The sequence below is a fragment of the Enhydra lutris genome, unplaced genomic scaffold, assembly GCF_002288905.1.
Source record: "Enhydra lutris kenyoni isolate GAN:26980312 unplaced genomic scaffold, ASM228890v2 scaffoldscaffold6, whole genome shotgun sequence".
Taxonomy (NCBI): domain Eukaryota; kingdom Metazoa; phylum Chordata; class Mammalia; order Carnivora; family Mustelidae; genus Enhydra; species Enhydra lutris.
Window position 1 is genome coordinate 22,002,494 of NW_019154090.1, and position 18,844 is coordinate 22,021,337.

The window sequence follows — 18,844 nt, forward strand, 5'->3', positions numbered from 1 at the left end:
CTGCCTTCAGCTCAGGTCATGATCCTGGAGTCCCAGGATGGAGTCCCACATGGGGCTGCCTACTTGGCAGGGAGTCTGCTTCTCCCTCTGACCCCCCCTCCCCCATGCTCACTCTCTCTCTCTTTCTCTCTCTCTCTCCCAAATAAATAAAATCTTTAAAAAAAATTCATTTCATTCAACAATTTTTTTTTTTTTTTAACATTTAGTACCAGTCATTGTTTTATGTACTGGGTAGAATGGTGAATATAACAGACAAAAATTCCTGCCTTCATGGGGCTCCCATTCCAGTAGGTGAAGGCAGGTAACTAAGTAAAATAAATAGTATGTTGACAAATGCTAAGGATAAAAAAGTAGAGAAGGACAAGAAGGGTTTTCGAAGAATGAAGTGTTATAAATTTAAATTAGTTGGTCATAGAGAGCCTCTCTGAGATGGTGACATTTGAGCGGAATCCTGAAGGAGGTGAGACCTGAGCCATGTGGTGATCCAGTAGAAGGCAATCTAGGCAGAACAGCATGTGCAAAGGCCCTGAGGTAGGAGCAGGCCTGCATGTTTAAGGGCCAGCTCAGAACTCAATGTAGCTAGAGCAGAGTGAGGGAAAGGAAAAATAATAAGAAACAAAATAAGAGACAGGCCAGAAGATGTAGGGTCTTGTAGGTTGTTATATATATTTTTAAGATTTTATTTATCTGAGAGAGAGAGAGAGAGAGCAAGAAAGAACACAAGATGGTGGAGGAGTAGTGGAGGGAGAGGGAGAAGCAGGCTGAGCAGGGAGCCCGATGTGGGGCTGGATCCCAGGAATCCGAGATCATGGCCCAAGCCAAAGGCAGATATTAACCAACTGAGCCACCCAGACGCCCCAGGCCTTGTAGGTTATTATAAATACTGGCTTTACTCCAAGAAAGGAAGCTACTAGCAGCTTGGAGCAAAGGAGTGACATGCTCTGACTTACCTTTCAAAAGGAACACTCTAGGGGTGCCTGGCTGGCTCAGTCTGTTAAGTGTCTACCTTCAGCTCAGGTCAGGATCCTGGAGTCCTGGGATTAAGCCCACATCAGGCTCCCTGTCCAGCAGGGAGTCTGTTTCTTCCTCTCCCTCTGCCTGCCTCTCCTCACCTGTGCTCGTTCTCTCTCTTTCTCTCTCTCTCTCTCTCTCTCTCTCTCTCTCCCTCCCTCAAATAAATAAATAAATAATCTTTAAGAGGAAGAAAGGAACACTCCAGCTTTTGTGATGACTGAGGTGGAAGCAGGGAGACCCTTTTAGAGGGGTATAGCAGGAATGAGGACAATAATTGTGCCGGCTTGAACCAGGAGACACCAAAGGACGTGGTGAGAGGTAGTGGGTTCTGGATATAGATAGAGAAGGCAGAGCCATCAGGATTCATTGACAACTCAGGTGTAGAGTGTGACCAATAGGCATCAAAGACCCCCAAATTTTTGGTCTCAGTGGCGGGAAAGATGGAGCCATTAACTTCATTGGGGAAGATGGCAGGAGGGGCAGATTTTGTGGGGGAAAGTCAGGAACTCAGTTTGTGACCTGTGAGACTTGAAATGCCAGACTCGATGCCCAAGCAAATAGCGCTGGGTAGTAGTTGGATACATGTCAGTTTGGAGTCCAGGGGCAGAGGCCATCAGCACGTGGATGGCATGCACAGTGGTGAGAATGGATGAGACCTTGAAAGAAATGAGAGTAGAGAAGAGACAAGAACCAAAAACTTTGCTTTGGGACCCTCTGACGTCCAAATGTTGTGGAGGTGAGGAGGAACCAGCGAAAGCCTCTGCCGAGGAGTAGTCCGTGCAGCAGGAGGAAAATCCGAGAACTTTAGGATTCTAGTATGTGAATACAGGAAGGCGAGTGGTAATTGGAAGCCAGCATGTGTTTACTTGGAACAAGGGATCCCTTTCCTGTTTCCTGGAAAGATTACCAGGCTGGCTGATGGAGACAATGAAATAGATACCTTGTGTTTTGCTTTTAGCAAGGAGTCCATAGGTGCTTGTGACCTCCTTGTCATGGAACCAATAATTGGGTTGCTGAGTATATCTGTAGGTCCATGCATTGGATGGGAGGTCTCTCATAACAAACAAAAACATCTGGAACTAGTTCTTCATCTTTTTTTTTTTTTTTAAGATTTTGTTTATTTATTTATTTGACACGGAGAGAGATCACAAGTAGGCAGAGAGGCAGGCAGAGAGAGGGGGGGGAAGCAGGCTCCCTGCTGAGCAGAGCGCCTGATGCGGGGTTCGATCCCAGCACCCTGAGATCATGACCTGAGCCGGAGGCATAGGCTTAACCCACTGAGCCACCCAGGAGCCCCTATCTGTTTTTGTTTTTTTTTTAAGATTTTATATATTTATTTGAGAGAGAGAGAGAGAGCATGAGAGGGGAGAAGGTCAGAGGGAGAAGCAGATTCCCCGTGGAGCTGGGAGCCCGATGCAGGACTTGATCCCGGGACTCCAGGATCATGACCTGAGCCGAAGGCAGTCGCTCAACCAACTGATCCACCCAAGCGCCCCTAGTTCTTCATCTGCTGAACAAATATTTCATGAGGGCATGCTATGGGAGTGCAAGGGGATATGTCCTCCCTTACACACTCTGACCCCCTACCCATTCATCTGCTGGGTTCCTAAATGGGCATTGTCCCCTTTCCAATTACTCTCCAGTTATTTGCTCCAAGAAGACTGCTCCCTTTTGCCCTTCAGCACTTGGTGATCTTGGTTGTCCATCAAGACCCGATTCAAGAAGCTCCTCCTCTAGGAAGTCTCCTTGGATCTCCCCCCACCCCCGTTCCATACAGGCACTCCTCCTTGCATTTCTTCCACAGCCCTTATCCCTTTATATTGTGATCGCGTCTCTGTAAGCCTGAGAGCATCTCCATCTGTTGTTTAGAGAGGCAGCCTAGCCGTGGCTGAGTTCAAGCCCCAGCGCCTGTTTCTGCATCTCATCCTTACCACTGACTAGCAAGTCACTCAAGTTCTCTGTGCCTCCGTTTCCTCAATGCTAAGTGGGGCCGATAATAGTATGTACCTCAGAGGAATGTTGTCATGATTAAACGCGCTAATTTGTGAATGTCTCAGAATAGTGCCTGGCAGGTGGTACACTAGTACCCAGTTAGCTGCGACTATTTTTATGAGTAGTAAAAGTAGTGTGCTTCATGCCAAGCCTGCAACACTCAGCGTCTTATTCAATAAATAGCTCCGAGATAGAAAAGCTTTAGATGGGAAATGTCGGGGACTATCCCCCTCCCGCCTTCAAAAGCCCTGCTCTATGGCAGAAAGTACCCTCCGACTCCACCAGTCTTGTCTCTATCATTCACCCATCTCCTAGTCACCAGTTACCATGAATTAGAGGCTTAAGATCTGGCTCACCATCCTTCCCTCCTTCCTCATTCTTGTCAGTGTCCTTGGTGAACTTCGCCATCTGCACAGACCCATCCTGTGCCTGCCTTCAGTACACTTCCTTTTCCAGTGCAGGGGATTTCTTACCCCACCTTGGCCACTGTCCCCTCTGTCCACACCCAGGAACCTGTCCTTCCTGGCCTGTTTCCAATGCCCCTCTCTCTCTTGGATCTTATATTCCAACACATGGGGCTCAGCTTGTGTCCTTACTCCAAGTCTCTGACCACAAGGCCACCTGTCAACTGTTGTTTTCATCTTCATCTCATTGTCCTTCAGTGTCCCTGGCTGTCCTTCCCCAACCAGTCCAGACTAGGTCCTGTGGTCCATTTTACATTCCCATTCCCTTCAACTTCTGCTTCCCTCTCTCCCTTGGTCACACTAGCTTGGCCAAAGCCCCATCCTGGAGGAGCCCTCCCAGCCACTCTCTCCATGCCAGAACCCGAGGAGCTGAACAGCTGTCGGAAAACACGTGCTCAGGGGACGAGCTTGCCTTTAAGTTGATGGTCCCTACCTCCAGTTCACGCTGCCTAGCTGTCCTGTTTCTCTGGTTCTCTCTGGGAGGCCTCCCTCTCCACTCCTATGATGATAATTTGATGCCTTCTCTCTGCTCAGCCTGTACGCTCTCTCCCCCAACCTCTCTCTTAGCCGATGACCTCAGCCCCCACTTCATAAGAAGACTGAAGTCACTGGATGTGTCTGTCTTCGTCTTCCTACCTGTACACCCACAGATCTACCTGCACTTGGACCCATCTTGTCTTTGCAGCCTGTGTTGGGTGAGCAACACCCCTCTTCCTTTATGAGCCAGTCTGGGGTCACCAGGGACCTAGTGAGCAGTGTAAGAAATGAACATAAACAGGGCCAAGGGGGATGCCCTGCCCACCACTGGCCTGTCCTGTTCCTTCTGTGGAAAGATGGAGGGATACCAAGCACCCCAGGATGGGGGATAGAGCTAGGGGCCACTGGGGCCACAGGATCTTTATAAAACCGCCCCTCCCTCCTCCTTGGGAATTTCACCTTTAGCTGTGGGGAGAAGGAGAAGAGGAATGTCTCTCCGGTACCATAGAAGCCTTTGCTGAGTCGAATGGCCGAGGAAGAGAAGGCTCCAAACATCTGGAAAGCAGAAGAGCTTTGCTGTGGCAGCTGGCAGGGAGTGGAGCTTAGTAATATAGGCTTATCCAGCAGGGCGCCCAGGGAGCCTGGGACAGAGCTGGGGGTGGGGAGGGCCGCATGGGCCCATCAATGCCTGTCCTTTCCTTTAATATTCCCCAAGGAAGAACTCTTGCTGGCGTCTTCCTAGTTTTTCTTAAACGTGCTTATTTTGTAAAAGTAATCCTTGTAGAAAAGTATTAGAAGTTATAGACAAGCAGAAAGAGAAACTAAAGTTATTCCAATTCCCCCTTCTGCTCTGCAAGGTGACTTTAACGTTTTGCTGAGTTTCCTTCCAGCATCTGTTTAATGCCAGTGTATATATTCTTTTTTTTTTTTAAGATTTTATTTATTTATTTGTCAGACAGAGATCACAAGTAGGCAGAGAGGCAGGCAGAGAGAGATGGAGAATGGGGATTTTTCTCATGTATGACCACAATACCAACATCTCACCTAAGAAAATTAACAGTAATTCCATAACACTATCTAGTATCCAGTTCCTAATACATTTTCTCCATTGGCCCAAGAGTGCCTTTCATATCCTGCTTTAGGAACAAAAACTTGGGGCGCCTGGCTGGCTCAGTCGGTGAAGCATGCAACTCTTGATCTTGGGGTTGTGAGTTCAAGCCCCACATCGGGTAGAGAGATTACTTACAAAAATAACGTCTTAAATAAATAAATAAAAATAAAAACAACACTTTTAATAGTTATGGCCCTACATCATCTTTCTTCCCAGCCCTTGGTAATAATAGTTCACTATGAAGCAGAGCCACAGTTCACTTGGCCATTTTCTCCCGTGGGATAGTTGATGGACTTTAAGTTTTCCCTCTCATACAGAGCGTTGAGGGGCAGAGGCAGGACCACTGGGAGGCAGCCATGGGGAGTCGGTTTTGGCTTAATATAAGGAATCACCTCCATGGTCAGTGGCATTCTGCTAAGGAAGGAGCTCCATCTTGAAGACGTGAGCTCCGTGGCCTTGAGGTGGAAGTTCCTTGATATTGGTGTCTTGAGACGGAAGGAGCGCCTGTGCACATGAGTGTCCTCAGGGGGCCCTCAGGATTTCTAACATGTTCCTCCCATGGAAGAGCAATTGAAACCAGCATTTACCTCCTCTCCTGGCCCCTGTCTAGAGAGCCTGGTGCCTGGCAAGATCCACACCCCCCACCCCTGGCCTTGGTGAGACAACAGGGATCTGAGACCATGCCCTCCCAAGGTCCGAGGCGGCCTCCTCATAGCTGGCTTTCCCTCTTGGCCCCCAACTATCAGGGGGATGTTTTCAAGCATAAATGGTTCATTAAGGTGTAGAGCCCCCTCTTGAGATGTCTCCCCAGTTGATTATTTGCTTCACCTCTGGCCTGCCTCCCTGGTAGGCCTGTAGCTCCAAGAGGGCTGGAACCACTTCTGTCTTGACCTTGCTCTCATCCACATCCACATCTAAACTCACACATAATAAGTGCTTAATGTACATGAGTTGAATGGCTGAATTAGGGAAGGAAGGAAAGAAGGAAGGAAGGAAGGGAGGGAGGAAGGGCTCTGAACAGGGGAGGTCTCAATGTCTTCATCATTGTCCCTTGCAAGTGACAGGCTGTCACCTCTGCCTCCCGCCCCTGAGGCTACCCTGGGGCAGGGCCCCCGAGTGTGGTTGGGTGGGGCCAGGGCCCAGCTCACCTGCCCATCCTGGTCCCTCAGCACCAGCAGCACTGGCCCACTGTGGCCTTCCATCTGCCTGTACAGGCTCTGCAGGCTGAAGCCATCTCTCGATGTGCAGAAGGCCAGGCTCCAGGGATGTCCCATGACTCTTGCGGGGAGGTGGAGGCTGAGCTAGGAACAGAGCTGGAGGTAAGCGAAGGATCTGCATCCTTCCCCCTCCTTCCACCCTGCCCGCAGGGTCCCAGAAGGACTGAGGTTGCACAGGCCCCACTCACACAGGCATGTGACATTATGGGTACCAGAGGAGTTTACTGTTTCCAAGAGCCCATTAGAGAGGGATTATCATTCCCATTTTACGGTTGAAGAAAATTAGGCTCAGGGAGGTAAAGCAACTTGCCTAAAGGCCACATGGGGAGTAAGTGGCAGAGCTGGGATTTGAACCAAGGTCAGTTCTCCCTCAGAACTTCCTCCCCTTGGTCACCTTGGTCCCTAGAGGCTGGAAAACAGATGAGATGTTGAATCCCTCCCTGTAATCCTCCCTACCTCATCCTTCCACCTTCGCCCCGGGCCTTGGGACATAGCAGGAGCGACCCCAGGTGTCCTTGGACCTGGCTGGGGTAGGGCAGGAGGGCGGGACCCTAAGGCTCCTGGCACTGCGCCCGAACCTGCCTAATCTCCGAGGCTCCTAGAACCTGGCTGGCTTCTGCCAGCTGGGGCTCCACCGGATCTTCAGGAGCAGGAGCTGAGACCGGAGCCAGGGCTGGGGCTGTCTCCTCTTCCTCCTCCTCACCCTCCTCCACAGACAGAGCATCCTCCACCCGGCTGGGCTGTGAAGACACAAAGAGGGACAAGGAGACACCGGCTTCCATGTCTTCGGAGCCAAAAGCCTCAGCTGCCTCATCACCCCTGCTCAGGACCCAGCCACCACCAGCCCGGACAGAGGAGGCTGGTGCCCATGACTGACAAGACCCGCCCCTGCCAGCCCAAGGTCAAAGGTACACATGCACATCAGATGTGGCCACCATGGACTCTGTGGTTTGTCTGCCAGCCTGCCCTAGATCCAGAGTAGATGCCAGGGATCAAGTTCGAAGCTCAGGGACAGGGAGAAGGGCAGGTGGCAGCCCGGCCCAGCCCAGCCCTGAGAGCTGCAGCCGTGTGTGTCTGCACTTGAAACAGTGATAATAATATCAATGATCCGAACAATAACAATGCAGACAGCGGCCAATGTCAGTCAGTGCACCCTTGACCAGGACTGGCTGAGTGCTTGCTGTGCATATCTCTCTATATTTTCCCAAGAATCTTAAGAATGTTCTCCTTACTCTCTTATTTTACAAAGAAAAGGAATGAGGGCCAGAGGCTTCCCTGTCAGCCAGGGAGACAACGCATGTAGCAGCTGAGAAAGCACGTGCAGGTCTGTGTGAGATGTGTGTTCGTCCGTGGGAAGGTGTGCATCGGCTTAAAATAGACTTGTGTTGGCGAATCAGTGTGAGAAGGTGTTGAGTAACTTTGTGTGTTTACCCATCAACATGTTGTGAGTGTGAGTTGGGATTGTATAAATAGGTGTGTGTTGGTGTGGATGTGGATTGGCTCATGCATTCATTCAGTCGAGCTTCCACTCTGTGCTAGAGTGTGTGTTTGAGGGCGTGTGCGTGTGTGTGTGCGTGTGTGTGTGTACACATGCATCTGCCCACAATGACCTGGGGACTCTTCCTAAGAAGGAGAGACCTCCTCCAGGATGAAAAATGACCAGGACACTGCTTTCCTATTCCCCAGGTTCAGGCCTAAGGAGGGGGTCCTAGCTGCATGGGGCTTCTGGACAGAGCTCCAACTGGCTGGAGACAGGAGTCTGTGCTCTTTGGGGTCTCAGGACCATGGGGAAGGGGATCCAGGTCCCTGGGTCCTGAACTCTGAACTCCAGGGCAGCTGGAGAGGGACTTGAAAGGGGAACAAAGCACCCGCCTACATCCAATCCTAGCCCAGACCCCACCCTGCCAGAGATCTGGCCTCCCTGCTTTTGCTGGCCTGACCTCCCCAGCCCAAGCTGGGCCCCTTACCAGCCGAGTGTAACGCCAGCGGAGACCTTTCATTCTGTCCGAGCCAGGGCCTGGTAGGAAGAGTCCTGAGCTCTCCCAGGAGAGGAAGCAACTGTGGTTAAGGCCTAGAGATGAGAGGGAGAGGCCTGGGCACACCCTGCTAGCTCCTGGCCACCCAGCTGCCCTTTGCTCTCTCTCTCTCTCCCGTCTCTCCCAGGATGAATCGTCACTGGGTAGGTCTATGAGGTCACCTACCCTCAGCATTCAAGGTCTCATTGGAGTTAGCAACTAATCTGTATTAACGATACCCAGTAAATTCTAGCTGATTCCCTTCCATCTCCTTAACCTTCTGGAAACTTGGCCTAGGGATTCTGGCCCTTTTGGGCAGATGCCTGAGCTCTAGGCTGGGAGTCTGGAGTCTCTGGTTCTCTCTCTGACCTTGGATAAGTCCCTTGTACCCTTGGGCTTCAGTTTTCCCAAACAAAACATGTTGGACCAGATCATCTCAGAGGCTCTCACAATGCTGACTGCTGGCAACTCATTTCCCTCTGAAAGCCAGTGGGTGTATTTTAACAGAAGCTCAAAAGGAGCCAAGCCTAAACCAAAAGAACAAGTGAACAAAAATCTTCATTTTTCTTATTTAAAAAGTAAGGCATGTATATTATAGAAAGTTTGAGAAACGTAGAAAAGAATAAAGAGAGATAAAAAAATATTCATAATTCCATCTCTCAGAGATAAACTCTCAACCCTTAACTGTATTTTTTCCAGTCTTTTTCATTTTATAAATTGCCTTTTCCACTTAAAAATGAGAATTTTCCAGTTACATTCAGCACCTTTTGAGCACATGATTTTTAATGACTACGTATTATCTCATCATAGGATGTATCATTTATTCCTTAACTGTTGGACATTTTGTTTGTTTCTATGATTTCTGTGATTATAAGCAAAACTGTAGTGAAATTCCCTGCTCATAAATACAATTATATACTTTATGATAAACTTCAGAAGTTGAATGCTGAATCAAAGGGCATACACACAGGTTTTTTTTTTTTTTATTTGTTTGTTTGTTTTTTAAGTACTCTCTGCACCCAGCATAGGGTTCTTTTTTTTTTTTTTTTAAGATTTTTTTTTTTTTTTTTAATTTATTTGACAGATCACAAGTAGGCAGAGAGGCAGGCAGAGAGAGACAGGAGGAGGAGGCAGGCTCCCCACTGAGCAGAGAGCCCGATGCGGGACTCGATCCCAGGACCCTGAGATCATGACCTGAGCCCAAGGCAGAGGCTTTAACCACTGAGCCACCCAGGCACCCCCCAGCATGGGGTTCTAACTCACGACCCCAAAGTCGAGTGTTGCAGGCCACTGGCTGAGCCAGCCAGGCACTCCCATATAGTTCTTTTTTTTTTTTAAAGGTTTTATTTAATTGGGCGCCTGGGTGGCTCAGTGGGTTGGGCCTCCGCCTTCAGCTCAGGTCATGATTTCAGGGTAAATAAATAAATTAAATAAATAAATAAATAAATTTAAAAAATTTAAATAATAAAAATAAAAATAAAAAAATTTTTAGAAAGGTTTTGTTTACTTATTTCAGATAGAGAGGCCAAGTATGAACAGGAGGCGGGCCAGAGGAAGAGGGAAAGAGACAAGTAGACTTCCCTCTGAGCCAGGAGCCTGACATGGGGCTCAATCCTAGGACCCAGAGACCATGACCCCCACCCCCCAAAGTCTTATGCTCAACCCACTGAGCCACCAGGAGCCCCCTATAGTTCTTTTTTTTTTAATTTTATTGTTTTTTTTTTAAAGATTTTATTTATTTATTTGACAGAGAGAGATCACAAGTAGATGGAGAGGCAGGCAGAGAGAGAGAGAGAGGAGGAAGCAGGCTTCTTGCTGAGCAGAGAGCCTGATGTGGGACTCGATCCCAGGACCCTGAGATCATGATCTGAGCCGAAGGCAGCGGCTTAACCCACTGAGCCACCCAGGCGCCCCAGTTCTTTTTTTTTTTTTTAATAAATATTTATTCATTTGACAGAGAGAGAGATCACAAGTATGCAGATCAGCAGGCAGAGAGAGAGGGGGAAGCAGGCTCCCCGCTGAGCAGAGAGCCTGATGCGGGCCTTGATCCCCCAGGACCCCCAGATCATGACCTGAGCCGAAGGCAGAGGCTTAACCCACTGAGCCACCAGGCGCCCCCTATAGTTCTTGATAATGTTTCCAAGAAGGAAGTCTTCCCAGAGCTTAAAGCTGACCCACCTTGAAGTATCTTTAGCGAATCTCAGGGAAATCTATTTCTGATCATCAAATTTTATACCCTTAAATTACAGATAAGGAAATGACCACCCAGAAAGTGGAAGAGACCTACCATAGCCCCACTAGTATAACACGGTGGTGACAAGTACAGTCTCTGGAGTCAGGGAGTTCAAATCCTGGTTTTGCTACTCTCTTACTATGTGACCTTGGGCAAGTTAATTAACATCTCTGTGCTTCACTTTTCTCTTCTGTAAAATACTAATAACCACCTCATAGGGCTGTTGTAAGAGTAAAAGAAAATAATGCCCGGGGTGCCTGGGTGGCTCAGTCAGTTAGGCATCCAGCTCTTGGTTTCAGCTGGGATCAGCTGGGATGGAGCCCTGGTCAGTGGGGAGTCTGCTTAAGGATTCTCTCCCTCTACCCCTTCCCCCACTCATGCATGCGTGAACTCCCTCTCTCTCAAATAAAGAAATAAATAAACCTTGAAAAGAAAAAAAGATAATGTCTGAAGAACTAGGATGCTGGACCCAGCCTCCGTCCTTCTGTTAGCCATTCAGTGAGATAACCCAGAGCGCCCGGTGTTTGGTGAGCAGTGGGTAAATGACAGTGCTTACCACTATCCCCCCCACACCGCCTCTGAGAAATCCAGGGCGCAAATTCCTGACACATGGCCACTCAGTCTCCATCTGGGCTCTTCTGGGACAGATGGTCATGTGGTCATTAATGGGGGGAAGAAGTAGCTCAGTGGGCAAGGAAAAGGCAGGAACTGTGGAAAAATGTACTTACGCTGCAAAGCCTTGGCTTCTGGCAATCTCCCAGCCTGTCCAGCCCGAGGATTTCCTTAGCACATCTCCCTGAGAGACAGGGCCACTTCCAGAACGAACTCTTCCATCCGGCAGTCTGTCCGAAGCAGCTTTAGCTCTGCATCCTGGTCCCCCCCAACCCCCAGCAGTGGCAGCTAGCCCCTCTGCCCCAGCCAGGCTCCAGGCGCTCCTCCCTGGCTTTTATACCTGCCTCGAGGGTGGCAGCCCTGGCCTTGTGCCCACTCCCGTTCCAGTCGGGAAGCCTGGCGGGAAGCCTGGCAGTGATTATCGTCCATCAGAAACTCAAATCCCATAAACACACACAAACAAGACCTTGTCACCCTCTGACCTCCAGCTCTGCTCTCACCAGTCCAAGGGGATGGAGGACACTGACATCATAGCTGTCAGGTGCCACCCAGTGCCTGAAGCCTACCATGAGGAACTTTGCTTTATCAGGTACAAATGCTACAGGAAAGGGCAATGCTATGGGACTCTCTGTTGATTACCCTGCCCCGATGCTGTTGTGGGGGAAGCCCAGGGCTGGGAGGCAGAGAGCGGTCCTGCTCTGTCCTGCTTGTTTTCCCTCTCTCTGATGGAGTGAGGATTCTTTCCTCACTGGCCTATTGTGACAGTACGTGAGATCATTCTCAGGAAGCCCAGTGTTTAGCACACAGTAGGCACTTTGCGCACAGGGGTTCCTTTTCTGTCCCTGGCTCATGGTAGGAGCCCATGAATGCTGTGTTGTCAAACCACAGGACCTCAAGTTGGAAGAGGCTTCAGCTAATCCCAGAATAAGCAGTCTTGCCCAGGGCAGTGTCCCCTGGAGAATATGCCCACCAGTGGTCTCTTGGCCTCTGCTGGGTGGGTGGCCCCTTGTCTCAGGAGGCCCACCTCATTCTCATACAGCTGAGAGGGTTCTCTTCTGCTGGGCTTTGCGTTGAGGACCTGAGTCCCTACATAGGCTGCCCAAGGCCAGGACTCTTGGAGCAATGCCCTCTCCAGGAAGGGTGGGGTGCAGAAAAGACTTGTATTATGGGGAAAACAGGCAAGTGAAGGGCCCTGTTGCCATCCCAAACACGGCTGTTGCACTATGTGTTTAAACTGTAAATGGTCAGGGGTCACACGTTTGGCTCTCTGAGCCCTCCTGGCCCTTCTCCGGAACCTTATTTCCCCTAGGCTTAATGCCTGACCCACTGGGCCCTTTGAGAAGCCAGTAAGATCTGCTTTTGTGCTCGTGTCCAGGAAAATCCAGAATGTGACCTGTCAGGACCACCCATTGCCAATAATAGGCCCCCGAAAGCTCTCATGATGGGATCCTAGGCGCCAGAGTGCCAGACATCCCAGCTCTGCCTTGGAGCTTGCGTTCTCCTTTCTTCTCCAGACCACATGCCGCCTCTCTCAGAACGCCACTATTATTGCCAGGAAACAGTCTGAATGTCCAATAAAAGGGGGAAAGGTTAAGTGACCCTTGGAACATCCACTCCGTGGATTATTTCTAAGTATTAAAAGTGATGTTTACAAAGAGTTTATAAATGCACGGGGAAATGCCTCTGCACTCTGGTGAGTGGGAAGAGGCAGGACATAAAATCCTATGTGCTGCACGGTTTCAGCTATGGGAGGTACACTTGGCTAGAGTCCTTTCTAGAAAATACTCCATGCTTTCTGGGTGGGCTGGCTTCACCTCACATGTCCTGGGAAATCCAGTTTCTGTTCTCTGAGAACTGAGGTCTTTGCGCTCCTTGGTTTCCTCACTCTCACCGGGTGACTTTATTCTCCACTGAGAAAACAGAAGCCATCGTCTGTCACCCCCTCACCCACCTGACAGAAGCCCCTGCATCTCATTCAAGTCTTCCATCCTTTCTCCAGGACAATGGAGGTAAGGGCCCTGCTCCTTTCAAAAGCCAAGACCCCATCCCTCTATCCGTCTGTCCCTCTGCTCTCTCTCTTTCCATGTGACAGTCCCCTCCCCAAATGCCCCATTTCTCTTCTTCCTGCACTCCACCTCTATGTCCTGTTCACTTGTCAGTCCACTCCCTTTGGCTTCTGTCCCCACCACCCTGCCTCCCCACCTACTCAGTGAGGACTCCCTGACTATATTATACTTAAAGCAGGTTCCCCTACTAATTCCTCTAATTTTCCCACAGCCAGTGGTTTGTTTCTACCATGATTTGTACGATGAAAAGAAAAAATCTTTAGTTTAAAAAAAAAAAATCACCTCTTCTTTGAAGCCTTCCTGGATTTAGTCTTCCTTCTGTTTTCACCATGTTGGTCAATTTAGTGGCTTGAATGGGAGAAAATAAACTGCTTTTCCACTGGGTCACCAGCATCATTTCTTATAATCTGATATCTAATTCTTATAATCATTTGATGCTTCATTCCTTCTTGGGTAGAGCTTCATGCAGCATACACTGTGTGCCTGAGCTGAACATTGCCCATTAGCGCAGCACAACAGACTCTGAAACTGGATGACCCTGGGTTCTAATCGGTCTCAGCTCTACCACTTCCAAGCTGTGTGACCTTGGACAAGCATTCCAGTTATTCACTGCTGCGTAACAAACTACCCCAATACCTTGCAGCTTAGAACAACAATATTTATTTTGCGGTTTGAGACAGCTCATTTCTGCTCTACTTGGCATCCACTGGGACAGGGCCAAGGCTGGGGGCTGAATCCTCTGAAGGTCCACTTTCTCACGTGTCTGGGGGTTAGCGGGGACCAGAACCACCGTTGTCGGCTGGAACACCTTCACTAACCTCTCCAGGAGGCCTGGGCTTCCTCCCAACATGGTGGCTGGGTTCTAAGGTGAGTGGATTAAGAGAGAGAGCTCATGAGCACACGAGAGAGCGCTGAAGAGCTTTTTTTTTTTTAAGATTTTATTTATTTATTTGACAGACAGAGATCACAAGTAAACAGAGAGGCAAAGAGAGAGGAAGGGAAGCAGGCTCCCTGCTGAGCAGAGAGCCTGATGCGGGGCTCGACCCCAGGACCCTGAGATCGTGACCTGAGCCGGAGGCAGAGGCAGTGGGTTAACACTGAGCCACCCAGGCACCCCTGAAGAGCTTTTTATGAGCTAGCCTTGGAAGTCACAGCATCACTTGCCACTGTCTGTTGGTGGAGGCAGTCACAAAGGCCTACTGAGGTTCAAAGGTAAGGGATATAGATCCTGTCCCTCAACGGGAAGAGTGTCAATACCACACTTTAAAAAGAATGATTAGGATGAGTTGTATATTGTTGTACCTCTCTTTGGAAAATACAGTCAAGTACAAGGGGCTCCTAAGCTTGGGCATCTGGATGGCCCTGTTGGTGAAGCATCTGCCTTCAGCTCAGGTCATGATCCCAAGGTCCTGGGACTGAGCCCCGTATCAGGCACCCTGCTCAGCGGAGAGCCTGCTTCTCCCTCTCCTCATGCTCCCCTGCTTGTGTATGCGCACATGCTCTCTCTCTGTCAATAAATAAACTAAAGAAAAGAAAAGAAAGAAGCTCCTAACCTTCCTGAGATCCTCTACTGAAGGGTTGAGCGCAGAGCCTAGCCTAAGTGAGTGCCCAAGGGTCAGGAAGCTGCAGACAGCCTCCCTGTCTGCGTGTAACCAATTCTAAACTCCCAGCAAGTCTCATTCCTTCTGTAGTTTCCCTGGTCTGAACTGAGCCTGAGTCTAGACCCCCCCTGCATAGGCGCCCCCACCCCCAACCTTGGACTCCACCCCACCAGGGTCTTGCTGCTTTCCTGGGGCAACGCTGTAGATTCATGGCTCCCCCAACCCAAAGACCCTCAGAGCAGGAAGAGCCCTCAGATTCCCCCCACTCTGGGCCATGACTGTTGGGACCCAGGCAAAACGTATGGTAAAGCCAGGACTCACACCCAGGTCCAAGTGGGAAGATTGAAGTCACTGTACTCTCAGGACCACAAGTATGGCCATGGGTTTGTTAGGAATGGCTGAGCTGGCCTGGACTAGCATGTCCCCTGCCTGGATTCACACCATCCGGCCTCTCCAAGCCCACATTCTGCATAGAGGAGAAACCGAAACACAGAGAAGGTAAACCATTTCTGAGAACTCACTAGCATTCTCTGTACCAGTCTACAAGAAATGGGGACATCAGAGCTAGAAGGACTCTGTCATCTGCTACATCAGACTAAATCAGGTGGGGACTCGGGGGCACAGGAGGTGGGAAGGCTTGCTCTGGCCCTTGCCCCCATGCCACACAACCCCACTTCATTTTTTAAAAAAAGATTTTATTTATTTATTTGATAGAGAAATTACAAGCAGGCAGAGCAGTAGGCAGAGAGAGGGGGAAGCAGACTCCCTGATGAGCAGAGAGCCCGATGCGGTGCTAGATCCCAGGACCCTGGGATCATGACCTGAGCCGAAAGCAGAGGCTTAACCCACTGAGCCACCCAGGTGCCCCAACTCTACCTCATTTGTAGTGAATCTGCGGTGGCCCATCTCCTTCCTATACTGGATGCTTCACGAGGTCAGGAAGGCACCGTGACAAGTCCACTCATTGTTCTACCTGGTGCCTCTGGACTAGGCGAGTAGATGGTTGGGGGAACAGGGGAGCTGTGCTATGCCAGGATAGGTTCTGAATGCCCGGAAAGAAGGCTTTGGGGAGAACTTGCTAAGTGGCTCTGCTCCACAGGGCTCTGTGGGGGCGCCTGGAGGAAAATTCTGAGGGTGGAGGGGCACTCACACACCTGGACACACCTAGATCAGGACGAAGCCATGTCTCAGGTGAGAAGGCGCACCCCAGAATTCTCTGCTGCGAGAGAGGTGGGAAAGACATGAAGAAGCAGACCTGGTGTCAACCAATTGTCAAGGGCAGGAGGAAGAGAAGAAACAGGACTGGGGGGGGGAGGGGGGAGAGGAGGAAGGAGCAAAGGGTCCAGTGGATGAAAAGGGGAGGGGTAGGAACGGGGCGGGGTATGGGAGAGAAGCAGGTGCAGAAGGGTAAACATAACCCTGCAGCCCTTCCCAGGGGGCAACGTGGTGCCGCGCTGAGGATGGGTGCCCACTCGTGGGGCAGCCAAAGAACTTAAAACCGACTCTGTATGGTGGTGGCTAGGTGACGGGGAGGAGAGCAGCAGCAGGGAGCGGGGGAGGGGACGGAGGAGGGGAAGGTGTGACAGACACGCGAAAATCCACAGCAGAGCCAGAAGCACAGCCCTGCAAGGAGAGAACGGAAACCCACCAGAGCCAGGGCTCTGGGCAGTCTGGGGTTGCTCAGGGGACGGAACGTGTGGGGATCAGGACAATTGTCTTTAGTCTGCGCCAGCCCCCTCCGGGGGTCAGAATCTACTCCCAAAGCATGGCCGGTCTGACACCTCATAATGGGCCACCCCCATTTTAACTATGCAGAGCCTGAAACCGGGTTGGGGTTGGAGGGAGTATGCCGGAGATCCCAGCCCGCGGAGGTGTGCAGAGCTGGGCATGCACCTAGGGCTCCACGGTCCCTACGCCTGTGAGAGGGAGGCCGAGCTAGCTGAACCAGAGTGGACGCCCTGGAAGTGTGAGGTTAGGGCTCCAACCCCGCTGGGCCATTGACTTTGGGCTAATCGCTTACCTTCCCTCGGCTTCAGTTTATGCATCTGTACTATGGGATAATTGGTCTTGCTTTGCAAGGTTAAGGGGGGCGGAGTTTGCGCACGCTCCGCACGGCCGCGAGGGGCGAGGCACCGGCGGTGTATATGGATGCTGGCTCCTGCGGTCTGAGGTCGGCTCGGCCTCTGCCTCCGAGTCCCCTCGCTCGCTGCTCTCGCGGCCCCTGCCCGGACGCTGGGCAGAGGGGAGCGTCGGCTGGGTGCGTTCCGCTGGCCGGCAGGGGAGGGGGCGGCGGCGGAGCGGAGCAGGAGAGAGCGGGAGCCGCGGCAGCCCCGGCCTGCCTGACCCTCGAGGGGGTCGCTGTTGCCTCGCAGATCCCTCCCTCGCTCGCCGCCTGTGTCCCTCCCTACCGCTCCCGCCGCGTCCGCCTTTTGTTCACGGAGCCGCGCGCCCCCGAGCCGAGGCGGCGGGGCGGGGAGCTGGCGGGGCTGCGCGGGGGGCGGGCCGCGCCGGGCGGAGCCGGGGCCCGGGCCGCAGTCGGACTCGGAGCCCGGGGGAGCGACCGGCGCGCAGGCAGTCGAGGCCCGGGCGCGCTCCGGGGGCGCGGCGAGGCCGAGGGGGCGGGCGCCGGGCGGAGCCGTAGCCGCAGCCGGGGCGCCTGGAGGCGGTCGGGCCGCTCTCTCCGAGCCCAGGGCAGCGGAGAGCCTGTGCGGCGGGGGTCCGGGCGGGAGCGCAGTCCCGCGGCTGAGGTGGGCCGAAAGGAGCCGCCGCCGGAGCGGCCGGAGCGGCGCCGGGACCCTCCCCAGGGGCGCGGAGGCCGGGCAGGCCCGGGCCATGCGCACCGCTCGCTGAGGCCGAGGGAGGCCGCGATGGAGGTGCCGGCGGGGGAACCCCCAGCCCGGGGCTGCGGTCCCCCGCCCGTGCCCGCCCCGGAGAGGAAGAAGAGCCACCGCGCGCCGTCGCCGGCCCGGCCCAAGGACGTGGCCGGCTGGTCTCTGGCCAAGGGCCGCCGCGGCCCAGGCCCGGGCGCCGCAGCCTCCTGCAGCGCCGCGTCCTCCGTGCGGCCGGACAAGAAGGGGCGCGCGGTGGCGCCCGGGGCGCGGAGCGCGGGGACGCGGGTGGCCGGGGTCCGCACCGGGGTTCGTGCCAAGGGCCGCCCGCGCCCCGGCACCGGGCCGCGACCGCCGCCCCCACCGCCCAGCCTCACCGACAGCAGCTCTGAGGTGTCGGACTGCGCGTCGGAGGAGGCCCGCTTGCTGGGCCTGGAGCTGGCGCTGAGCAGCGACGCCGAGTCGGCGGCCGGGGGCCCGGCGGGGGCCCGCACGGGGCAGCCTCCCCAGCCCGCGCCGCCCGCACAGCAGCCCCCGAGGCCGCCCGCCTCCCCCGATGAGCCGTCGGCGGCAGCGTCGTCGGTGGGTAGCAGCCGCCTGCCCCTCAGTGCCTCTCTCGCCTTCTCCGACCTCACCGAGGAGATGCTGGACTGCGGGCCCGGCGGCTTCGTGCGAGAGCTGGAGGAGCTGCGCTCGGAGAACGACTATCTCAAGGTGGGGGCTCCGATGGGGCAGCGGGAGGCCGCGGGAGACGCGGGTTGTGGCGGCCCCAGGGGCCTGAGGCACTAGCCGGCTCACGGCGTCACGGAAGGAGCTGGGAAAGGGGGCCTAAATCCTCGGGGACCACCCTGAGGTCGACGTAGAGCTCCCACACATCCTGCCTCCCTTTTTATTTGGGAAACCGTCTCCCTGAAGAGGAACCCAGTTGAGGAGACGGGCCAGAGGGCCCTGATTTTGGAGGGAGGGAGTCTGGAGAAAACTGCTTTGGAAGATGCCTAGCTGCATTACTTGGGATGGGGTGTGGGGAGTCAGTGAGGGTTTGGAGCCTGTCCTTAAGCTTCTTAGAAGTGCCCCCTCACCCCCTGCTAGGGGCCAGGCCTTTGGTGACTCTCTTTTTGGGGGACAGGTATTGGGGTGCACTTTCGCCGGGGAAACCTGTGGCTGTCCCCTGCCAAGGAGAGGCTGGAACACCGTGCTGAGTCCACCCAGGGCTT

The 18,844-nt window shown here is 52.9% G+C and overlaps 3 protein-coding genes across 6 annotated transcripts in view; 2 read left to right on the top strand and 1 right to left on the bottom strand.

Annotated features, from left to right (window-relative positions):
• The window catches only part of LOC111141937 (SAM and HD domain containing deoxynucleoside triphosphate triphosphohydrolase 1), a 68,165-nt gene extending 64,018 nt beyond the window's left edge, over positions 1–4,147 (top strand). The window contains exon 16 of the mRNA XM_022494812.1: positions 4,038–4,147. Coding sequence (XP_022350520.1) covers positions 4,038–4,064 — 27 coding nt within the window. The 3' untranslated portion in view covers positions 4,065–4,147. The remainder of the gene's footprint in view (positions 1–4,037) is intronic.
• Positions 1–11,538, bottom strand: part of LOC111141938 (TBC/LysM-associated domain containing 2) — a 16,132-nt gene extending 4,594 nt beyond the window's left edge. Inside the window, exons 1-5 of one of the 3 annotated variants that reach the window (XM_022494815.1) lie at positions 11,252–11,538; positions 8,243–8,346; positions 6,854–7,015; positions 6,207–6,359; positions 4,407–4,502 (exon numbers count right to left, since the gene is read on the bottom strand). In XM_022494815.1, the coding sequence (XP_022350523.1) occupies positions 4,407–4,502; positions 6,207–6,359; positions 6,854–7,015; positions 8,243–8,275 (444 nt within the window). In that variant the 5' untranslated portion in view covers positions 8,276–8,346; positions 11,252–11,538. Of the gene's footprint in view, positions 1–4,406; positions 4,503–6,206; positions 6,360–6,853; positions 7,016–8,242; positions 8,500–11,251 lie in introns of those variants that run through there. The other 2 variants (XM_022494813.1, XM_022494814.1) reach the window with 2 other exon arrangements.
• Positions 11,539–17,608: 6,070 nt separating this feature from the next.
• Positions 17,609–18,844, top strand: part of LOC111141439 (suppressor of glucose, autophagy associated 1) — a 62,462-nt gene continuing 61,226 nt past the window's right edge. Inside the window, exon 1 of one of the 2 annotated variants that reach the window (XM_022493996.1) lies at positions 17,609–18,344. In XM_022493996.1, coding sequence (XP_022349704.1) covers positions 17,670–18,344 — 675 coding nt within the window. In that variant the 5' untranslated portion in view covers positions 17,609–17,669. The remainder of the gene's footprint in view (positions 18,345–18,844) is intronic. The other variant, XM_022493997.1, reaches the window with a different exon arrangement.